The 22,881-nt window shown below is 37.0% G+C and overlaps 1 protein-coding gene across 5 annotated transcripts in view; it reads left to right on the top strand.

Annotated features, from left to right (window-relative positions):
* Window positions 1–22,881, top strand: part of VWA8 (von Willebrand factor A domain containing 8) — a 344,886-nt gene that overhangs the window by 96,999 nt on the left and 225,006 nt on the right. For all 5 annotated transcript variants that reach the window (XM_034665237.1, XM_034665238.1, XM_034665239.1 and 2 more), the window contains 3 exons: window positions 9,396–9,556; window positions 11,526–11,639; window positions 20,308–20,476. In XM_034665237.1, coding sequence (XP_034521128.1) covers window positions 9,396–9,556; window positions 11,526–11,639; window positions 20,308–20,476 — 444 coding nt within the window. The remainder of the gene's footprint in view (window positions 1–9,395; window positions 9,557–11,525; window positions 11,640–20,307; window positions 20,477–22,881) is intronic.

The following is a 22,881-nucleotide window of genomic DNA, read 5'->3' on the forward strand; positions in this document are numbered from 1 at the left end:
TGGCTATACCAATTTATATTCCCACCAACAGTGCACAAGTGTTCTCTTTTCTCTACATCTATCAACGTTTGTTATCTCTTGTCTTTTTGGTAATAGCAGGTGTGAGGTGATCTCATTGAGGTTTGATTTGCATTTCCAGGTTAGTGATGCTGAGCACTTTTTCTTGTACCTGTTGGTATTTAGAAAAATGTCTATTCAGGTCCCCATTTTTAGATCAGATTGTTTGTTTTTTTCCTATGGAGCTGTATGAGTTTTTTATATATTTTGGATATTAACCCCTTATCAGATATATGATTTACAAATATTTTTTTCTCATTCAGTTAGTTGCCTTTTCATTTTGTTGGTTTTCTTTGCTGTGCAGAAGCTTTTTCTTTTTCTTTTGTTGTAGTCCCACATGTTTATTTTTGGGTTTGTTGCCTTTGCTTTTGGTCACATTCAAAAAATCTAAGGACAGTGTCAAGGAGCTTACTGTCTATATTTTCTTCTAGGAGTTTTGTGGTTTCAGGTCTTAACATTCAAGTGTTCATTTCATTTTGAGTTGACATTTTGTGTATGGTGTAAGGTAGAGGTCCAGTTTCATTTCTTTGCATATGGCCCTACAGTTTTCCTCATACCATTTATTGAAGAGAATATCCTTTCCTCAATGTATGTTCTTGACTTGTTTGTCATAAATTTATTCACCATGTATGTGTGGGTTTATTTCTGGGCTCTGTATTCTATTCCATTGATCTCTGTGTGTGTTTTTTATGCCAATATCGTACAGTTTTTATTACTATAGGTTTGTGATATAGTTTGAAATCAAGAAATGTGGTGCTTCCAGCTTTGTTCTTTCTCAAGACCTTTTGGCTATTCAGTGCCATTTGTGGTTCCATACAAGTTTTAGGATTGTTTGCTCCATTTCTGTGAAAAATGCCATTGGAATTTCGATAGGGATTACATTGAATCTGTAGATTGCTTTAGGTTTTGGAACTTTTTAACAATACTAATTCTTTCAGCTCATGAGCATGGAATATCTTTCCATTTATTTGTGTCTTCTTCACTTCCTTTCGTTAATATCTTACAGTTTTAGTTTACTTATTTTAAAATTTATCTCTTGGTGAAAACATTTAAGTTATACACTCTTTTGTAGATATTTAATTTGAGATATTAAACAAGTATAGATACTTAATTAGAAGATATTGCATCCCATAATCTATTCTCTAAAGAATAGTGGAAGTAAATCAGATCATGTCATTTCCCTGCTTAGAATCTTTCAATAGCTTCCTATCATACATAGAATAAAGTTAAGGACTCCTTACCCTGGCTTATGAGCCCTCCATCAATGCTTTTCAACCTTGGCTGCCTACTAGAATCACCTAAGGAACTCTGAAAAACTTCCAGTGTCCAGGCCCTATCACCAGACGGTCTGAGTGGAACCCAGACTTCAGTATTTTTCCAAAAGCTACTTAGTAGTTCCAACAGGCAGCCAAAGTTGAGAAACACTGTCCATGCCTTCCTCTCCAGCCTTTTCTCTCCCTGCTGGACCCTCTACTGATTATGCTTCGGCCTCACTGGCTGCTTTCAGTCCCTTAAATTCATCTAGCTTTTCTCCTTTAGGATTTTGCACAGGCTGTTGCCTCAGCCTCAAATACTCTAACCTCTGATCTTCTCATGGCCTCTCGTCTGTCAGATTGCAACTTAAATATACTTAGAGAAGGCATCCTTGACCCACCAAGTTATGTGCTATCACATTACCTGGTATTTTCTATAGAGCACTGACCCCCTACATGATCTTTTTTCTTAGTTGTGTCTCCTCCCTCCCTTCTTTCCTTCTTGTCCTCTGTCCCCTTTCCTTTGTCTGTTTTTGTTCTCTTCCCCCTGGAATGTAAGGACCATGTTTATCTGTTCCACTGCTATATCCTCAGCACCTGGAACAGTGACTTGCATGTAGAAAGCAGTCAATATATGAAGGAGTGGAAAATAATTTTGAAAAATATACATTATTTTTAAAGGGCCAGCTCAAATCTGACCTTTGTCAACTTTTCTTTACTAATCCCTACTTGTTTACATATTATCTTTTCTTTAAATCCTAAAACAAGAATTTTTTCTGTCATATAGTATTGTCACTTGACTTCTATTAATGTCTTGAACTGTGAACTTAGACTTATTGTTAAATTTAAATTTTAATGTATTTGTATTTTTTTTCGTCATTTAGTTATGATTCAGCTGTTATTTATCAAATACCCACTAGGTGCCAGACATCTCATTTAATTCTAAAGTTGTTTTCCTCCCATCATCCATTTATCGTATTAGAAGGAAGTAGCAGATTTGAAATTGACACTCTGCTTTCCTCATACTGTGCCTGCTACTTCCATGTTGGCTGACCAGACGGGGTTCGAGCATGGCTGAATGAGGCCAAATGCCATATCTGTTTTAGGTGTCTTTACTGAATACTGAACTGCTTATTAGTACTTACAACAACCTTGATTTTATATCTTGTTACTTGCTTTTAAAAACTAATGTAATGTAAGGCAAATGTCAATCCAAATATTTAAGCTAGAATTGATTGTAACTTTCCCACGTGTTCATCTAACAGAGTCATACACTTGAGATAAAATGCAGCAGAGTTTGCCGTACCATTTGAATAAAATGGGGTTCTTCAGTTTGTGTGTTGCTGGGGTTCTACTCAGTAACATCTCTGCTTTTTACCTTACTTTTGGAAAGTCTTTTCACACTCTTTCATAGACTTTGTTGTCCATGAACATTTCTGCACCAGCTCTTTAATAAGTTGGCTTATTCTTAAAATATTATTATCCTTAGGTTGTGGTTTTTGTTGTGGACAGTAGAATCCATCCTGGCTATCTAATACTGAGAGGGACTTATCACTGGGTATTAGGTAGCTCACAGAATTTCTGGGGAGACAGGGAACAGTGTTTAGATTTTACGCAGTTAGGAATGAGAGAGCTGGGAGGGTTTCAGCCGTGGCTGTAGTAGAAGAACAGGTCCCCTGGAGCCGGCTGCCCCCTCCCTCTCATTGCTCACTGCCACGTTTTTCTGTTCCCAGTTGTGTGTATGTGAGAATGCTTAGTAGAACCTGGGTCACCAACAGAACTTTAGTTGTAAAGCATCTAAGAAATGATGTTTCTCGTTTTCTTAGCCTCTGCAGTACAGGAAGATTAGAAGGGTATTTGATTGGGTATCTTCACTGGATATAAAAAAATGTGACATTTTTTTTGTACATACACTGACCTGGACTTCGGTTTTATTTTGCAACTTTATTAAGATGTTCTTTTGGTGGATCAGTTGTTAGTGGGACAGTGGGTTTGACTTCTGGTTAGCCTCCGTAAGAAGGATTTTGTTCTGTGTTCATAGAATAAGTGTTTAACCAGAGCAGATCATCTTGAATAGATCCCACTGGTTATAATGAAGAGAGTTATAAACGATTCAAAATCAGCTTCTTACCATCCATAGCAGAGTCACTTAAAACGATCATGGTAGGCTTATGTATACGTCATCGTATGCATAAAGGAAGCATTTATTATATGTGTGACAAGTTAAAAATAGGTCTTTAAGAGAAGAACTTGGGGGAGAAGCATGGAAAAGTTTCCAGATAATTTTACAATATGTAAAATGAGAGGCTTCTTTAAGATCAAACATAAATGACACTGAGGAATGTTGGCAGCAGGCCTTGCATTCTGTTCACTGAGCATGCTTAGACTGTAGATAATGGCTTCATTTCTATTCTGGGACCTAAAAATTATTAACATTCTGTGTTTATACAATATTTATGCAGTTTTCTGCCACTAATAGGTATGGACATAATTAATCCCTTATTGCAAAATTGGTGGCTTACATCAGCTAGCCTTGGTGTATTCTTTGTTTCACTTAAATCCGAGATTTTCTTAATATTTATACTCTACTGGCAGGATATTTTTTGGCAGGATATTTTTGCTTATTTGAACGAAACTTATTTGAGATAGACCTGGAAAGCCCATAGAATTTCAGCTAGTTTCTTTTGGGAGGAAAAAAATCAATAATACTTAGCCCAATCAAAAAAAAAATGTGAATGCCCCCAGTGTATATTTTTGATTCAGAAATAAGAAAGTAAAGAATCATATCCACCTAGAAATATAATTACTGTTATCTAAAGCATCTTTATTTTGATCTTTTACACATGTATACAAAGGTGTTTTTAAACAACAGTGGAGACTAGCTGTGTTTGGGGACATTTTGGAAAGTGGTAACAACACCATAGTCACTACTTTCTCACTCTTCTCAAAGAACTTGATTGAGAAACAACGTTTGTGGAGGGCAGCCTGAGAGGTGTGCAATTGGTACATTCCTGTATTAACTCTCCAAGGTATCCATGTACTGATTCATCCAAGCTAGCTCTTTCACTGTGGAATTTCTTTTACTGAAATTTGTTGCTGTATTTATTGTAATAATATTTTTGAGGACAACCCAGATCCTCTTCTTATTAAGTGTGTCCTTGTTTGGGTAAGCTAACCCCTTCATACCTCCATTATCTCTTCTGTAAGATGAAGGCAGTTATTGTGTTTCTCTCTTAAGGTTATAAGGATTACATGAATTAATTTATGTAAAGTACTTGGTAAGCTCTAGTAAACTCTCTGTAAGTATTAGTGGCTATAATAATTGTTACTTCTATTTTTAATTCCTTAACACACTGTACTTTATATGATGACCTAACCCATGGAACAAATTTTTCTCTCTCTCTCCATCAAAAATTATGGTGCTGCTTCTTTTTTTGGTGTCAATGCTGTGGTTATTATGTCACTCTTTTTTTTGTGTGTTAGATAGTAAAACCATTAGATTCACATTTTAAATTCTTCTCACAATACATATTTTGTGTATTATCTTTACCTTTCTTCATTTCATCTTCCCTTGTTTAGTTTTCTTTATCCACTTATTTCAAATTTTATAACATTATACTATACATATTTTTACAAGCCAACTCAAGTACTTTCTGAAATTCTTCTGGGTTCATATATGTGGTGGAAAAGTGTGTTTAATCTAATTAAGGTCATATTTTGTATAGATTTTTATATCCTCCATTTATTATAATAATACAAATTGTCCACTAGAAAAATTATATATGCTTTATGCTGTAAAATTTTACTTTCTTATCAATATTCATATTTGAGATGTAGCTTAAATTTCTTTTTATGCTAAAAACTCACTATAATATTTTCATTTACCTTTCTGAATGATATTATGCTTTGGAAAACTAATTCTAGTCTTATTCTAGGCCCTTGACATAGAAGATGCTTATTGTACTTATCAAACTAATGACTTACATCCAGGTTTCTCAAGGAAGTGTCATAAAAATTAGCATATATCATTCAAAAGTACTAAAAACTTATAAACTATATAATTACTTTAAGGTTCAGATCTGTTTTCTGAGACATTTCATGAAGCCATGCTTCTCATTTTAATAAGACTTTTTTTTCAGTAGGGTTTCTCCATTGCGAATCAAAAGAGCAAAATTACAAAAAATAAAAATAAAAAAATAAAAGAGCAAAATTCCAAATGACACTGAATCTTAAGAGGTTTGTGGATGTTTTCCAGGGATCTGAGTGAGAAGGTGAGGTGTTCAAGTTTAGACAATGGTAGCGCTAAAGGAACTGGATTTCATGTCCTGTTGTTTTAAAATTTTTAAGGAAATACAGAAAGAGGAAATGGTTCAGGCTCTATGATATCATTAGTACTATTTTTATTCTCATAAGTTCAAAAGTTTCAGGGATAAGAAAAATATATGCAAAAATTGGGAAGTTCATCTTTTTAAAAAAATTTTTATTAGTGACTTTCAAAACAATCATATGGAGTAAGCATACTCTTTTTTAATTTTGCCCCTCCATTTGCTTCAGGGATGCATATGTAGGCAGGAAGAATAAAGAAATGATAAATTTTTAACAATTTCATGGTACAGTATATGTTAAAATAAATACAAATATTACAACAATTTTATAGTACTAAAATCCAAATATTCTATAGATGGAGATGCTGTTACTCTATTTTAAAGATTAGCTTATTATTGAAATTAATTCATATCACTGACTCATTCAGACTGTGCTGAAAAAATTCTGTCAATAATTAGGTTTGATTAGGTTCAGTTACACAGAAGTTCAGTTATATTTTGGTGTTCTTGCACTCTCACACAATCAAAAATAATTTCTGATTTTAATTAATATTATGGAAAGTGGGGCAATTATTTCTTTAAGGAAAAGCTGGAATCTTCATCTTTTCTCCCCATACGGGAATTTAATTATGAGAACTAACAGCTTGTATTAAAAGGAATGCTTTATCTTTCTCTCAGGAGGGTTTTTATTTTGATGTGAAGACATACTAGAAGTGAAGAATGACTCTTTTTTGCCATGGGAGTCTGAAAGAGTTTAGGTGGTAAAACTGGACTGAGCTAGTCTCGTAAGAAATGCCAAGTGTTTTCCATTTTTTACTCCTGTGAGGGTTGAAGAAAGGGAGAATATTTCTTGTCTGTAGTTGTGGTTGTCATTAGTGGTGCTGAGCTCTGTTGATCTGTTAGTCCTTGTTGTGTAGCAACAAATAATCATGCTTTACTTGGGTCAGAATAAGGGATCTCTAATTGCTAGGCTGTAAAAGAGGAGTTCTGGGTACTGGTTGTCTTTCTCGTCATCTTTACTAGTAAATATTTACTCATTTGAATGAGGCAACTGTTGTGGACAGTGTGTGAATTAACAAGGTGTGAAAGAATTTTGGAATCATCACCCAGTGAAGCAGTGCTTTTTCATAGCGTGCATAGAGCGGTGATTCAGGATATCTTGGTGTGTGAGTAAGGAATTTTCTCTGTTGAAAATTTTTACAAATGTTACCATTTGCTAGCCTCAGCTCCTTATGAGTCTGAACATCTCCTGCCAGAGTCACATTCCTCATCTTCTTTTCCTGGGCCCACGCAAAAGACGCAAGAGCTAAAATGGGTCAGGAGACCATACTTTTTCAATGTGAAGCTGGCATTTTCAAAGTTAACACCCATGCATTTCTTTAAAAATGTAGTATCAATGGGATGCTTTCTTCATGTTACCTCCTCTCTGACTACCAATAGGAATACTTGAAGGAGACAAGGCTTACTCTTTCCTCTTCTTTCTTCATTTTTTTCACCTTTTAATTTATACTATTTTGTTATACATTTCATATATCTTCATGTAATCTCATAATTCCTGCTAGAATAAGAGAGGGGTATAAATAAATAGGATGAAACAAAATTTCACGTTGAGTTAATGTTTGTTTTTTAAAGCAGTGTTTCCCACCTGGGGGACATTTAATTTATCATCTATGTAATTAATGTCTAATAAAACCCAGGTGGTAAGCCCCACCTTGGATCTACTACCCCAAGATCTGGGGTGATGGGGCCTATGCTTATGTATTTTCCAAAAGTTCCCCCAGCTATTTTTGATATGTATCTTTGATTTAGAACTACCGTGTCAAAGCATGTTTTCTGTTTGCTTTATTCTCTAGAACAATATATGATTAACTCTATACTGAATATTTTTCTGAAATAATTATTACCAAGAGTTTTCTTTAAATTTATCTGTTTTTTATATTAATTTTTAAAAGATTTGTGTGTATGTATTTGGTTGTTTTTCATAATTTGATTGTGAAAAATGACCTGCAAACATTTATTTTGATTTTTCCTATTTTTCTTGTACAGGGATTCCCTTTCCTGCTCTTCTTCTTCTTCTTCTTTTTTTTTCCTTTAAGATTTTATTTATTTGAGAGAGAGAGAGAGCATGAGCAGGGGGAGGGGGAGGGGCACAAGGCAAGGGAGAAGTAGACTCCCCGCTGACCAGGGAGCCCAAGGTGGGGCTCAATCCCAGGACCCCAGGATCATGACCTAAGCCAAAGGCAGACGTTTAACCAGCTGAGCCACCCAGGCGCCCCTCCTTTCCTGCATACCCATGAATAGGAGTGAGCTCATTCTCATCATAAACTGTCTTAGTAAACACTGATGATGGGGCTCAGTTTAGTATTGCAGCTATCATTGGCAGCTTAGAATGTCGTGCTCATATAGTTTGCATAGAATTTAAAGTTCACAGTTAAAAAATTAAATAAAATTAATGAATTAAAGCCAAATTTTGATAACGTGTCAAAGGCAGACCTTTAGGGCTACGGAGACTTGGTGAGTTTGAATGTTATTATTCTCAGCTGTCTTTATGATTCAATATAAGCATATTCATACTTCCTAAGTCAGTACTTTTTTGATAGTGAGAAAATTGAAATAACTAAGAGTTACATTTTAATCTTGGTTTCAGTATAGATTTGTTGCCATTGTGAATATAAGCAAATTTTTTAGTTTTCTGTCCTCTTAAAACTGGAGTTGGATATCAAAGAATTTACAAAAGACTAAATTTTTGAATAAAATTGATTGTAGAAGTTGAAATTTTGTTTAAGTTGCATGGAAGTTTTCTGAAGCTGATAACAGAAAACAAACTATTCATCATTAATACATGTAAGATAAAATTGTTGATATTATATGGTACTCCACATTTTTAAAAATGGACATTTATATGCCACTGCTGTTGATAGTTTGCTTAAATCTGTCACACTGTTTTAGCGCTAACACATTGTGTGTGTGCTTTAAAAAATTGCCTATGGGTTGCCTGGGAGGCTCAGTTGGTTAAGTGTTTACATTCTGTTCAGGTCGTGATCTCAGGGCCCTGGGATTGAGTCCCAGGGAGCCTGCTTCTCCCTTTGCCTGCTGCTCCCCCTGCTTGTGTTCTCTCTCTCTCTCTCTCTCTCTGTCAAATAAATAAATAAAATCTTTTTTTAAAAATTGCTTATAACTGCCATGCTGTTATTTGTCAATTCCTGTACCTCATCTGAACTGTCCTCCTTCAGTTGTTCCATTTTTAAACCTCTTTAAATATACTGAGTCACTGTGCTGAGTCCCTAGCATGGCCTTTTAGGAGAACTCAGCTGCAAAAAATGGCTCAGGATTGATAAGCCTCTCCTCCCATTGAGTTTGTATGGCCTCTCATTCTTAAAAAAGAATTCACACATTTTGGTCCCTGCAAAAATAAAGCTGATCGAATTAAATTTCATTATGGTCAAGTGGCAATGACTGCCATCATTTGTATAGATATCAAATGAATGTTTTAATGGAGGGGGAAAATGCTAAGTAAAAAAGAGGGGAGAAAAAGCCCTCACTCTTACTATAGTATGTGGATGAGTAACAGGAAAAACTTCAAATGACCAGGAAAAGCTTTTGAGTATTTTTCTTTTTAGTGGATTGGGGAAGATGACTTCCCAGTTGTTATATGGAATGTTATGTTCAGAGAGGTAACTATAAAGCTAAATAAGCTACCATCCATCTTTTAAAAATTAATCCTGCATTTTCTTTGGTCGGTGGTGGGGCTCGGTTTCAGGATATGACCGCACGTGACCTGCTACAGCAGAGATACACTCTTCCCAACGGAGACACTGCGTGGCGGTCCTCGCCCCTTGTGAATGCTGCCCTGGAAGGAAAGCTGGCCCTCTTGGATGGCATCCACCGGGTCAATGCGGGCACACTTGCTGTATTGCAAAGGTTTGTATGAGTCACACACACAAAAAAACACACCATGTAAACAGTAGACGTGGAACTCTATCATAGTCTTTTTTAAACTGGGTCATGCAGATCGCGAGAAACTTAACTTCTGTATCCAGCCAGAACAGCAGATATTTTTATTGTCGTAAACACAGTACAGTAAAACTTCCAATACTGAACATTTTGGGGGGAAAAAACACTGCCATGGCAAAATTCTCTGGGTAAGAGTTGAAAAAAGAAAACTTTTAGGTAGTAATTTTGAAAGACTTCATATATGCTGGTTCATACATAAAGTAAGTCGCGTACCTCACGTTTTTTATAATTTGTTAGTCACAGCATCACCGTTTACAAACATCTTATGAATCATAGATGTAAATTATTAATCCTGTTGGAATTATTTTGAAAGACAAAGTATACCTTATATAAAATATGTAATGGGGGGCACCTGTCAGTTAAGTGTCTGCCTTTGGGTTAGGTCATGATCTCAGGGTCCTGAGATCAAGCCCTACATCAGGCTCTCTGCTCGGCGGGAAGCCTGCTTCTGCCTTTCCCTCAGTCCCTTCCCCTCCACTCACGCTCTCTCTCTCTCTCTCTCTAATAAATAAATAAAATCTTTTTAAAAAATAACATGTGTAATGGATGTTTGATGATATTTAATATAGACTAAGCTCACTTTGTGATTGTGTAACTGTTGTTTCTTTATTTCAATTTGGGTGGGGAAAACATTCCTAATTAACTTCTCTAGAATGTAATGTTAAGAGAAGATTTCATCTGTAACTTTCATGAAGAGTATGTCCGTCCTGTGTCATTTCAGAAGATTAATGATACCAAGTTTTTGTTTGTTCTGTCTTGATTCTGTCATTTCTAGACATTTGATTTTTAACTATGGAATAATCCATTTCCCCAGCCAACCACTCAAAGTTTCTTGTCCTTGACAAGATGCAGATACTGAGTATAATTAAAAATTCCAAAAACATTGTGTTAATCCTGATTAAACTTGAGAGTATTTGAAAATAATAATCACAAATTTTTAGTGATTTGCCATAAATATCCCATAGATTTACAGTAGTTTTTTCATGTAAATAGATAAATACAGATACAAACAAAATTAATACTTACTCTCCCCTTTTATTGGTTATCTCTTGCCGGTTAGGCCAAGCACTTAGGAAAAGGAGCAGCTATCATTAATTGAGTACTTGCTGTCTCCTGGGCATTGTGCTAGGCAAGTGCTGCTCAGCTCTCTGCCTTGGAATCACCTTGTGGGGGTGGGCTTAAAAGTTATTGATGCCTGAGCTCCACCTCCCCAAAGTCATATATAAGTGATCCAGGGTGAGGCCTTAGTGCTTACCATGTGGAGGTCATGTGGGGCAGCTCTAATGTGGGCATCCGGAGACTTCTGGGATTGGTGTAAAATCTAGCAATAGTGTTTTCAACCTCTGCAACATCTGGAAGACAATGCTATGTGTGCTGTGCATGGTTAGGTCACCATCAGAGTTGAAATATGGACTAGCACCAGTTATTTCATTATTAAGATTTTTGATATTTTAAATCCTGTAATTCCAAGGACAGAAATACGTTGATAATACTATCCCTTAAAGAGTTACATTAGACTCAGAGTGTGTACCACCTCTCTTGTTCATTAGTATGCACCTCAGGGTTATCCTGAGTCACCCATTCAGCTGCTGCTTTTCATCTCCTTCCTCCTTTCCCCTCCCAGCTCCTCATCCTTCTCCTCCCCGCTGTCCTCATCTAGTAACCATGACTACTGCTCTCCAGTACAGAAACCAAGAGTTTTGCCAAGTAGAATAGCATTAGCCGACTTGAAATTTCAAAAAGTGCATCTAACAAAATTGTTAGACTCAATTGTCCGCAATAATAGACACGATTAAAATGTCAGTTGATTCCACCTCTAGTGACTTCAACGTTCCAAACTGATGAATTTGTTCCCTGACTTTGCCCTCTCCCTTAGGTTGATCCACGATCGGGAGCTAAGCCTCTACGATGGCTCTCGGCTGCTGAGAGAAGACAGGTATAAGCGTTTAAAGGAGGAGCTGCAAGTGTCTGACGCGCAGCTTCGGAAGAGGTAATGCTGGGTGCCCCGCTCTTGTTCTTGTGTTCGCGTGTGCCTTCTTTTTAGTATTCTTCTCAGCTGAGTGTCAAGCCACGCTAACTTCGAATCATTTAATAATTTGGTGTCCTGAGCATGCTCACAATCTGGCATTTCTTACAACTTGAGTTTGCTATCCACAGTGTGCTCTGCACTCTCAGCCTTACTTTCACATACGTGTTTCAACACTTCATAAGAACATTAGCTCTAAGAAGGTAATCCCCCTTCCGTTGTCCTAGCAACTCAGTTTTGGCCCCATACTTTGTATCCCTTCAGGGCAAGAAAAAAAAAAGCCTCATAGTCTACCGAGCCCTCCCTCCTAGGAAGCGATCAGTTATTACTGAGGTAAACCACCTGATGCAGGATTACCCTTTGTGGCTTACTTACGGATTCCTTCCAGAAATGCCCCAGCCAAATGCTACATATGTATCTTGATTGGATCCTGGATCAGGAAATAAAATGGAAACAGCTAGAAAAGATACTTCGAGACAATTGGGAAAGTTTAAATATGGAATATATATACTATATGATATTGAGTTTATAGTAATATTCTTAGGTATCATGGTATTCTGGTTTTGAAGGAGAATATTCCTGTTCTTAGGAGATGCACGCTGAGATATTTAAGGGATAACGTAAAAAGAGGCCGGTGATTCCCTTCCAGATGTTTCAGGGGGAAAAAAGACATGTACGTATGCTACATGTGCACAGCACACAGAGAGAAAGAGCAAGTGGGAATGAGAACACAAGGTGGTAAAATCTTAATAGTTGGCAAAAATCTAGGTGAAGGAGGTAACAGGTGTTCATATTCTATTCTTTCAAATTTTCAATGTGTTTGAAAAATTGCAAAATATTCCTTCTAACTAAATACTGCTTTCCTTTAGAGGAGGTTTGGCAGATATAAGTTTTATCTCCTTACATTTCCATGGATATTTTGACACAATTAGAGGTTGTTACCTTGGCAAATACCTAATCACTTAATTGAATCTTATTTATTTGAAGCTTCCTCTCCCCACAAAGGGCTTGCTGACATATTTAACACATTAAAACTTTACAAATGATAATTAAGTATTTCTTATTGTGTTTCTGTTTTAAGGAGAGTTTTGTTTAAAGATTTCCTTGGAATTTTTTTATGGAAAGGAAATATTAAATTCCTTACTACCTCTGTATAAGTTATCTAAAAAAATCATTTGATTATACACAGGTATTTATGCTTCTGGGATACACATCATGAAATTCCTCTAGCCCGTAAATAGTTTGGTTGAGGGTCTAGGGAGGGAAGTTATAAAGATCCCTCTCATTTCATACCTTTACTTTATATAACAATCAGCATTTGTACCTTATTTGAATGTGAACCACACATCAGAGAACAGTTTATATTTTCAGGGAGATGAATCCAAGCAGTTGGGCAGTAGCTCTCAGAAAGTCTGCTTTTCAGGCTCCTTAGGGCTTCAGGACCATTGTATTTGTAGTCAAATGTCCAGGAAATGACAGCCCTTTTTCCTGAGAAGTACCCAAGTTCTCCCTAATGGTCACAAGAGGTTTTACAAATGAAAACAATTTCAGGAACAGAGTGGCCCTGAGCATCGTGTTGAGGTTTTGGCTCACACTGGGTAGTAGTACTTCCTTCTCAAAGTGTCCCATCTTCATCATTATTGATTTTCATCACTCCCTTGAATACAAACCAGGCTCAGTTCTATTTCTAGAGGTCACTCCGAGTAGATAGAAACAAGTCATAAGAACATTACTTGGTTTCCTTCACTTATTTTTAATTTTTGTTTGAGTTTTGTATCCTTGTTAAACATGCATAGAAGTTGAGCCAGATAACTTTTTCATGGTTTTTTATGAAAAATACCAGTCCTCTGTCATCTGTCCTCGGACACTTTCCCATTTCCCACATCCCAGAGCCTACTCTTTTCAACTTTAAGCAGTTTTTTTTTTTTCACGTACTTACCTCCGTATCACTACATAATACGCTTCTTTTTTTTTTTTTTAAGAATAGCTGACGTACAGTGCTGCATTAGTTTGAGGTGTACCACATAGTGATTCGACAAGTTTATACATTATGCTGTGCTCATCTCAAGTGTAGCCACCCTGTCCCCATACATCACTATTGCAATATCATAATATGCTTTCATTGATATTTCTTGATTTATTTTTCAGTGTTAGGCATTATTGATTGATTTCTTCCTATGGAAAATTAACGTTTAGCTCTTTTTACCAGTCCTCTTCCTACTACGTATACATCCTTCCCATCTCTCATTCTTCCTGAGTAGTTATGGAATAATTGTCTTTAGAACCTCACTCAACATCTGCATGATTATCACTACATAAGGACTATACAACAGCTGAGTCATTTGGTAAACTACAGTTGTTTTCCTTTCTTGCATACGTTTTGTTTTTCCTAAAGTTAGCAATTGCGTACATACGAAGAGAGGCAGATACAGAGAGAAATAATTACAATGTAGCTTTTAAATTTTAGAACAGATCTCTGCAATAATGCTATGGGAACACAGAAGAGGAAGTGACCCCGTTTTCTATGTATTTATCACTTTTTCATCCCAGACGCTTCCCCTCTTGTATAGATCTCCTCTCAGCACGTTGAGGCACATCAGGCTTTTATCAGTTTCATCTTTGTCCCATAGTGCATTCCCACCAGCCCTCATCTGGACCTGCTGCCCTTTATACTTGTAGCTCACATGTCATGCTAGATCTCTGTCCACTCCCACTTTCCCATTTCCTCTGATCTTTCTGCAACTTTGATCAGTTAGATGTTGAGTCTCCTGGGCTCACCTTCTAATTTTCTGTTCTTTCTTACGATCTGTCAGTTTGTCAGGTCTTCGCTGACTTCTCAGAGGCAAGATGTCTAACAGTTGATTCTCCTCTGTCTGAAACATTCCTACCACTTGAAAGTCTAATTCCTTTCCTTATCAGTATTCTCCTTCTTTTGCCTGAGAAACACACTCTTTTCTTATGATTGTAAACAGTTTTTCTCTATTTCATTGTTAAACAGTCATGTTACAGAATCTGCTTCACTCTGATGATATGGATTATTAGTAAATTTATCTTTTCCTGGCTAAACTTGATTTAATTTTGTCCATTTTTTACTTTCCAAGATTAAATATGTTCTCTGTTAGGGTTAGAATAGGTTATAATAGAGTGGAATATAGTAAGTTTATGTCAGTTGACAGTATTTCTCTCAGAGCGTGTTTATTAGGTAGAGAGCTGACAGGTTGACCAAAAGGACATAGTGTAGTATAAAGTGGGAAATTTGTACTCATTGAGAAAGTTAATTTTTCATGAGTTGTTCTTACCAGTAATATGACCCATTATCTAACATGGGTTGATCCTATATGCCGTGCATATCTAATATGCCACTCTTGGCATTAGCATTTGAACTATGAATTAGAAACTCATCATCTGAATCACCTGTCCTTTCATTTCTCTACCTAAGCACAGAATTAAAGTTCAGTGAAATGATTGTTATTTCTGAAAGTCTTTAATAAACTCAGCTATTAACACTTTGTTTCCTTGGGCAATTTTGAGATAGAGGAAGAAGTTAAAGTTAGAATGAAGGGAAAGCAGGTTTAAGAGCTTCTTTGTCTCTAGACCCAGTTTGGTAAATTTCGGTACCTGTTTGTATTCAGATAGGACTAGTTTTCATATTTGTGTTTAGCAGGACTCCTTTAGTTGCAAGGAACCAAAAAAAAGTTAAATTGTTGCAAAAGGAATTTATGGGTATTTCACATGGTCAGAGGAGAGGCAAGGATGCAGTTGGGCCTCCGGAAATGACTGGAACTTAGGACTTTAATGTTGCAGGACCTTGTTGCTCTACACTTCATCTCTTTGTCTCGAATGTCGCAATACCTGACACGCAGTAGACCACTTAGTAAATGGGTTTGAACGACTGAATAAATCTTAACTTGTGTAAGTTCTAGGAAACTCAAAGTAAAGGAATTCTATTAATCTGGTTTTAGATGACCTTCTGAGCTAGTAGTGCTTCCTTTAATGAACCTACTAACAACAATACCTTGCCTTTTATGACAAGTCTGATACCACAAGGTCTCATAATTAATAGCTCCTAGCAATGGGCTACGGTGCCTTTCAGCTTCATAGTGTGAAACCCAATTTCTAAACAACTGTTTTTGACTCTTTTGCTGACCTTATTCTAATTCTTCATCAAGATAATTTATCTTGAGCAGAACCCTCTGCAGGCATTCTTTGCAGGTAATTGCGTAGCTAATGTGCCCTCAGATATGGCGTCAGAAATGTCAGTGACTTTCCTTCTCTTGTTGCAAGACACCAAGAATCCAGTGGACATGGTGGTTAGAAATAGCATGATGGCCATGCACACCAGACACCATGCCTGCATTTCTCACAGGAAATAAGGACCAAAATAGAACTGCTTCCTTTGATGAGAAAAACTTCTTTGGGGAAAGGGGGAGTACAAATACTGTAGGCTGCTAAGTGTGTCCCTTCCTGCCATTGGTCAGAGCATAGATGAGGGGGCCAAGAGTCTGTGCATTACTAATTGTTTATTTTGCCAAGAAAGGTTATCTCAGGGAAGCAAGAAAGATGAGTGGCCTAGTCTCAGTTATAATTGTATATGTTATAATGTTTTTATATTTTTATTGTATATTCTATTTGTATTGATTGTGATTGAACATTGAAAATAGTTTATAATCTCCCAGTTTTTTCTGATCAGTGGTGAACCATAACTGGACATTGGGTGTAGTCCTTGATTGATTAGCTTCTCTGACCCTTTTATTCTTACTCCTATGCTTGAGGACAGGTAGGATCTGAGCATTCTCTCTTGCCTCCCCAGAAACCTCAGCATCTTTTTGCTGGCAAATTAGGCCATGTAAATTTTTAACAAAATTCAAGATAAATCCAGGATTTTATGCCCGAGTCTTTGTGTTTGATTCTCAAAACAAAGAGCCTTAAGCAAATTCTGATTTTGAAAAAGAACCATTTTTTCCAAACTCCATGTCTGTGAAAAGTCTAATTACTATTGTGTGTTTTGGTTTTATCTTTTTGATAGAGAGGATGCACTTTCTCTAACATACTCATTCAAGACCAGATTTAGATTACCTGCTCTGCTTTTGGGTGGAAAACCATTATTCCCAGTTCTTATCAATTACCTTTCTTTTGTCCTTGCCATCAAAGGTCTTCAAAAAGTTTCTTGCAGTGATGGCTCTTAACAACAGCAATACCTTTATTTAGTTATTCAGAATCTGCTCTTTTCCAAGTATCACTCTAGACCTTGTGTGGTATAAGGATGAGTAAGGAATGTGTCCATGCAGTTTGCTACGTTGCCTAGGAAATAAAGGTGAAATGTGGGCTGCGTGGCTGTAGATTGAGAACTGCACAGCCTGTAGGTTCAGAACGTGAACACTAGTAATAGTATAGAAGGCCGGTTACAAAGTCCTCTTCTGGCTTATGATTAATGTCTTTATAAAAACCTTCTGTGTCATTCTCTCAAATTCCTTAATATATACGTTTGACAAAAATTGCCCTCTAATTTCCTTCAAAAGAGTGGACTTTATTGAAGTCTTTCTTCTTTTATTAATAGCTTTTTTGAGGTATAATACATATAATAAACTGAATATTTGAAGTGTACAGTTTCATAATTTTTGATATTCATATATACTTATGAAACTATCACCACAGTCAAGATAATGAATACATCTGTGACACCCCCCCCCCAACTAAGTGTCCTCAGACCGCTGGGAAATCCCTCTCTCTTGACCTCTGTCACCTCCTCTCCCATTCCTAGGAATCTGCTTCCAGTTACTTGATATATCTTGAATTTTCTAGAACCTTATATAAATGGGATCCCCCAGTATATACTTTTTTTGATCTGGCTTCTTTCACTCAGCATAATTATTTTGAGATCTTTCATGTTGTTATGTATATCAATAATTCATTCCTTTTTATTTTTGAGAAGCAGTGGAAGGCGCTTTACTCTCTAAAACTTGTATTTATGCCCCCAAACATACTGACCTCAATACTTTTATTTTTGAAATCTTTCTTTAAAAGTGCATTTTGCTTTTCAATCTTTAATCTTAATGAAATGTTTACTTATCTGAAGTTAAGCCATATCTTTAGTTTCGTTTGTTATTCGTTGTTGTTAAATTCTAGTAAAATTAAAGTTAACCTTGCTTTTAACTTTTAACTGTGCTTGTTTCCTAATTCTCAACTATTTACCACTTATCCAGCCTTTGTATTTCATGCCAGTATATTAAATCACCTGGAAGTACCTGGCAGATCCTCAGGGGTCCTCTGCTCTCCAACTTTCAGACGTGGAGATCCTGTCGTTATCAGGAAATGACTTTCCATATGACCTATTTATATGTAAGGAAGCCTTTGGGGGACCTAGCAACACAACGGTCCTTATCCTGTTATTCAGTAGTTTGCTGGCTGTTTTTATAGTCAGCGTACACTTCTCTGCCTGACACATCAACTGTCTCAGAAACTGCCCTCTTTAAATTGGGCCAGCTTACTCGTGTACCCTGCTAGAGTCAATACCAAAAAGCAAGCCACAGACAGTGTATGTGCTAAGCAATGATCATCACCTATTAAATTCAAACCACCTGGCTTGCTCTCTAGTGGCTTATTCTCATGTTAATTGCTCTTTTAGTCCTAAATTTATAGCTCAGCTGCGGTACCTGCTTCCTGATCTTTTGGTTTAAGGATATAAATTGGACTTCCTCTTTTGGCTTACGTGTTGTTGGATTTTGGCTTTGTTTATTCCCCGATTTAGTATCCTTCATTATCTTGAGTAAGAAACTACATCTGCAGATTTAATTTTGTGCAGTCAAATCACAAAAATGCAGCAGTGTCTCTCCCACCTTCTTTTGTCCCAGCTAGGAAAGAGGGGAGGATCAAGGATGAATCCAACATCTGTTGTTGGGCCCCAGAGCTGAGTTTTCTGGAATATGGCAAACCACTTGGCAGAAGTGGAAAATGGGAGAACCTTCCCTTTTAGCTTTTAGATCACAGAATTTTCTGTGTCCAGATTCTCTTGTGTGACTATCTAATTAATTGCTGGCAGTCCTCAGTGCTCATGCTATCCTCAGGACTTTCAGACCCTGCTCATGTTGTTATTCTTTCCTGTTTTCCCAGAACAACTCCTCTGGACAGTTCATTCCCATGCCCTGCTTGAATATCTGTAAATAAGGATTTTTTTTTTGTCCTACCTAGAGAAATGAAATTATATCTGGTAGCTTTTATGAATACTTCTAGACCTTTCATATGACCATTTCTAAAAACTGCTTTTCCCTAGTTTGCAAATTATGTTGTGGCCTCTAAAAGTACAGATCATGTAGTCAGAGACTCAGTGGACCTACCTGTTTTATTGGGAGGGCATTTTCTTATCTTAAATCTTCAGAGTACTTATCTAATTCTCTCCACACATATCGTACCTCCTAATATTCTAGCTGCCTAATCACTTAACTGTTGGGTTCTATTATAATAGTTAATGCCAGTGAATAGCCGGTTATGCACCTAAATTTTTATTTTTGTGAAGATCTTGGCAGGTGTTTGCGTTTTATCTTTTCTTTCTCGTAGCAAGGGTGATATTACCCTCTAAAGTTATATTTCCACTGGGGTTTGGAGTGCAATTAATAAGAACTGACAGTATCACCACATGATTAGATCGCAAGGGGTGTCTAGTCTGTTCTCCAAAACATACTCAAGTCATTTTATAAATGGTGGGAAGTCTTACCTTATTCTTCTATGTGTCCCAAAATATTTACATCCTCAGATTCCCTAGCAGAGATTTATAAAAGGGAGCACTTTAAAAAAATCACAGTATTTCCTATAAAATGACAAAAGAGTGAATTATATAAAAGTTTAGTTTTTCTCTATCTTTTGAAGACCTAAAGTATTCTTATTGTCAATCCAGATTTTAAATTTAACCCAGCCCCTTATGCTGCTTAAATTTTCTGTGTTATGAAAAGTGTTCTCATCCTGGATCATACTCCTTGGTCTTTCTCTGATTGATGTAGAGTGGGTTCCTTGCAAGACAGGAAATTTTGAGGGGATTTTGAATAAAGAAATGGAACCTATGTAATGAATATGAACTGGATGGGATTTTGTTTCAAGGGACTACGGAGGCATGACAACATATCCAAGACAGTGGTTTGTACAGGGATGGAGATCATCAGTGGAAACAATACATCATGTTTTAGCAGTAGGTGATTCTTTTTTCTTTTTTTAAAGGTTTATTTATTTATTTGAGAGAGAGAGAGAGAGAGAAAGGAAGAGTGCAGTGAGTTGAGGAGGTACAGAGGGAGAAGGAGAGCGAGACTCTCAAGCAGGTTCCACACTCAGCACAGAGCCCAATGTGGGATTCGATCTCACCTGAGATCATGACCTGAGCTGAAATCATGACCTGAGCTCATGAGATCATGACCTGAGCTGAAATCAAAAGTCGGACCCTTAACTGACTGAGCCACCCAGGTGCCCTTCTTTTTCTGTTTTAATAATAGGTTCTTAGGACATCCTGATTTTTTTCAAAGCTTGTTCTTTGGATAACAGCCTTAACTATATTAACAGCAGTAGGCATATTGTTGCCTAGGCTTTACATGACCTCAGTTGTAATATGAAAGTTTATGTTTATTTGTTTTATTTTTTCCCCTTTTAGATCCATTTTTCCTGTCCACCCCTCCTTCAGAATCATTGCCTTGGCAGAACCCCCGGTTATTGGAAGCACAACACAGCAGTGGCTGGGACCAGAATTCTTAACCATGTTCTTTTTCCATTATATGAAACCACTTGTCAGAAGTGAAGAAATTCAAGTGATTAAGGAAATGGTAAGAGTAAGGCTAGCTCTAGCCTGTTGCCTTCAGCTGTTCTCTTTTCTTTCAATCTTTTTTTTTTTTTTTTTAAGATTTTTTAATTTATTTGACAGCGAGAGAGAGAACACAAANGCTACCATGACCTCAGTTGTAATATGAAAGTTTATGTTTATTTGTTTTATTTTTTCCCCTTTTAGATCCATTTTTCCTGTCCACCCCTCCTTCAGAATCATTGCCTTGGCAGAACCCCCGGTTATTGGAAGCACAACACAGCAGTGGCTGGGACCAGAATTCTTAACCATGTTCTTTTTCCATTATATGAAACCACTTGTCAGAAGTGAAGAAATTCAAGTGATTAAGGAAATGGTAAGAGTAAGGCTAGCTCTAGCCTGTTGCCTTCAGCTGTTCTCTTTTCTTTCAATCTTTTTTTTTTTTTTTTTAAGATTTTTTAATTTATTTGACAGCGAGAGAGAGAACACAAACAGGGGGAGTGGGAGAGGAAGAAGCAGCTTCCTGCTGAGCAGGAGCCCAACACGGGGCTCGATCCCGGAACCCTGGGATCATGACCTGAGCCGAATGCAGACCCTTAAGGACTGAGCCACCCAGGCGCCCCTCAGCTGTTCTCTTTTCAAGGTGCTCTGATACCTGTCGCAGCAGAGTTTCTGGCTTCTTCCCATTTACTCCCAAATTTCCTGATAGAGTGGTTCTCACACTTCAGCATTTTCAGAATCATCTGGAGGGCCTGATAAAATGCAGATTGCTGAGTCACTAGATCCGGGGCGGTACATGAGAATTTGGATTTCTAAAGCTCTTAGGTGATGCCCATGCTGCTGATCTGGGAACAACACTTGGAGAACCGTGGATGTAAGCTGTCTCCACTTTCCTCATGTGGAGGCAGTTTTAGGATTCGTTCTCCTTCTATAATCAGCCAGAGATGACTAATTTAAGTTCCCACTATAAAGGGAGGCCAAATATATTTTAGCTCCTTAGATTTTAGAAAATACGAAGTCGTCCTGTTCCCCTCAGTACTGTAATGCACCCTATACTTACCCGATTGGTTACCTGGTGGCTTGCAGTACACATCATGTGTTATTTCAATGTCTATCTTAACTAAAGTGCTTCACACTTTTGGAGTTTTAGAACTACATTGTTCAATGTAGCACCGGGCACATTCAATAAATTTTAAAAGTTCAGTTTCTCAGTCATATTTCAAGTAGTCAATAAACACATGGGGGCTTTTGGCTACCCTATTAGACAGCATAGGTAAAGAGCATTTCCATCATCACAGGAAGTTCTGCTGGGCAGTGTTGTTCTCAATCACAAATAATTAACTTTTCACATAAATGTACTCACCTCCTTTGAAATACCAGAACAAGCTGATTAATTTTAGGTCTTTTGAGCATGGTGGTGGATAGGGCATAGGCTTTCAAGTCAAACAACTTATTTTTAAATGCCAAATCTGGGGGCCTGGGTGGCTCAGTCTTTAAGCATCTGCCTTCAGCTCAGGTCATGATCCCAGGGTTCTGGGATCCAGCCCCGAGTAGGGCTCCCTGCTCAGCGGGAAGCCTGCTTCTCCCTCTTCTACTCTCCCTGCTTGTGTCCCTCTCTCTTTCTCTCTGCCAAATAAATAATAAAATCTTAAAAAAAAAAAAAAAGCCAAATCCACTCCATATCAGCTTCCAGATCTTGGGTAAATTACTCAACCATAGTTCCTTCATCTGAAGTTGGGGATAATACTGCTTCTTATATCACAGGATTTAATTTAAAGAATGAATGAGATAAAATATGTACTGAAAAGAATGTAGAATTTTCAAGTCCTGGTCACTTAAATGACCAAAGAAACCCTGAGCGGTTTACTTCTGAAGTGGTTACATTATACCATTGTTCTAACATCTCTCTGATCTTTTTAAATTAAAATTATAAAATATGGCATTGTTTCAGTTTAATTTCTCATAATTTAATTCAGTTAAGTATTTAATTAGATTAAAAGTGTTACAGTTCAAGCAACCAGCATGTGTTATTTAGGCAACTGTTCTTCAGAATGCATTGATAAGCTGATTACCACCCTTAGGTATGTAGTTTCAAAGTCCTTGAAAAAATGAACAGCGTGAGCATCCGTTCTTTGTTGCAGGATACCTAGTTCATTTGGTAGATTACTACTAAGTGAAGGAGTTTGGTTTTAGTAAGAAAAATGCCTAAATTAGGAGTTAAAGAAATCATGCGGAAGCTAACAAACAGGGAAATAATTATGAAAAGCTTTTTTATGGGTACACTTTATGCCGGTTTTTTTTTTTTTATTATTATATTATGTTAGTCACCATACAGTACATCCCCGGATTCCGATACAACGTTCGATGCTTCATTAGTTGCGTATAACACCCAGTGCACCATTCAATACGTGCCCTCCTTACTACCCATCA

The sequence above is a fragment of the Ailuropoda melanoleuca genome, chromosome 7 (assembly GCF_002007445.2).
Source record: "Ailuropoda melanoleuca isolate Jingjing chromosome 7, ASM200744v2, whole genome shotgun sequence".
NCBI lineage: Eukaryota > Metazoa > Chordata > Mammalia > Carnivora > Ursidae > Ailuropoda > Ailuropoda melanoleuca.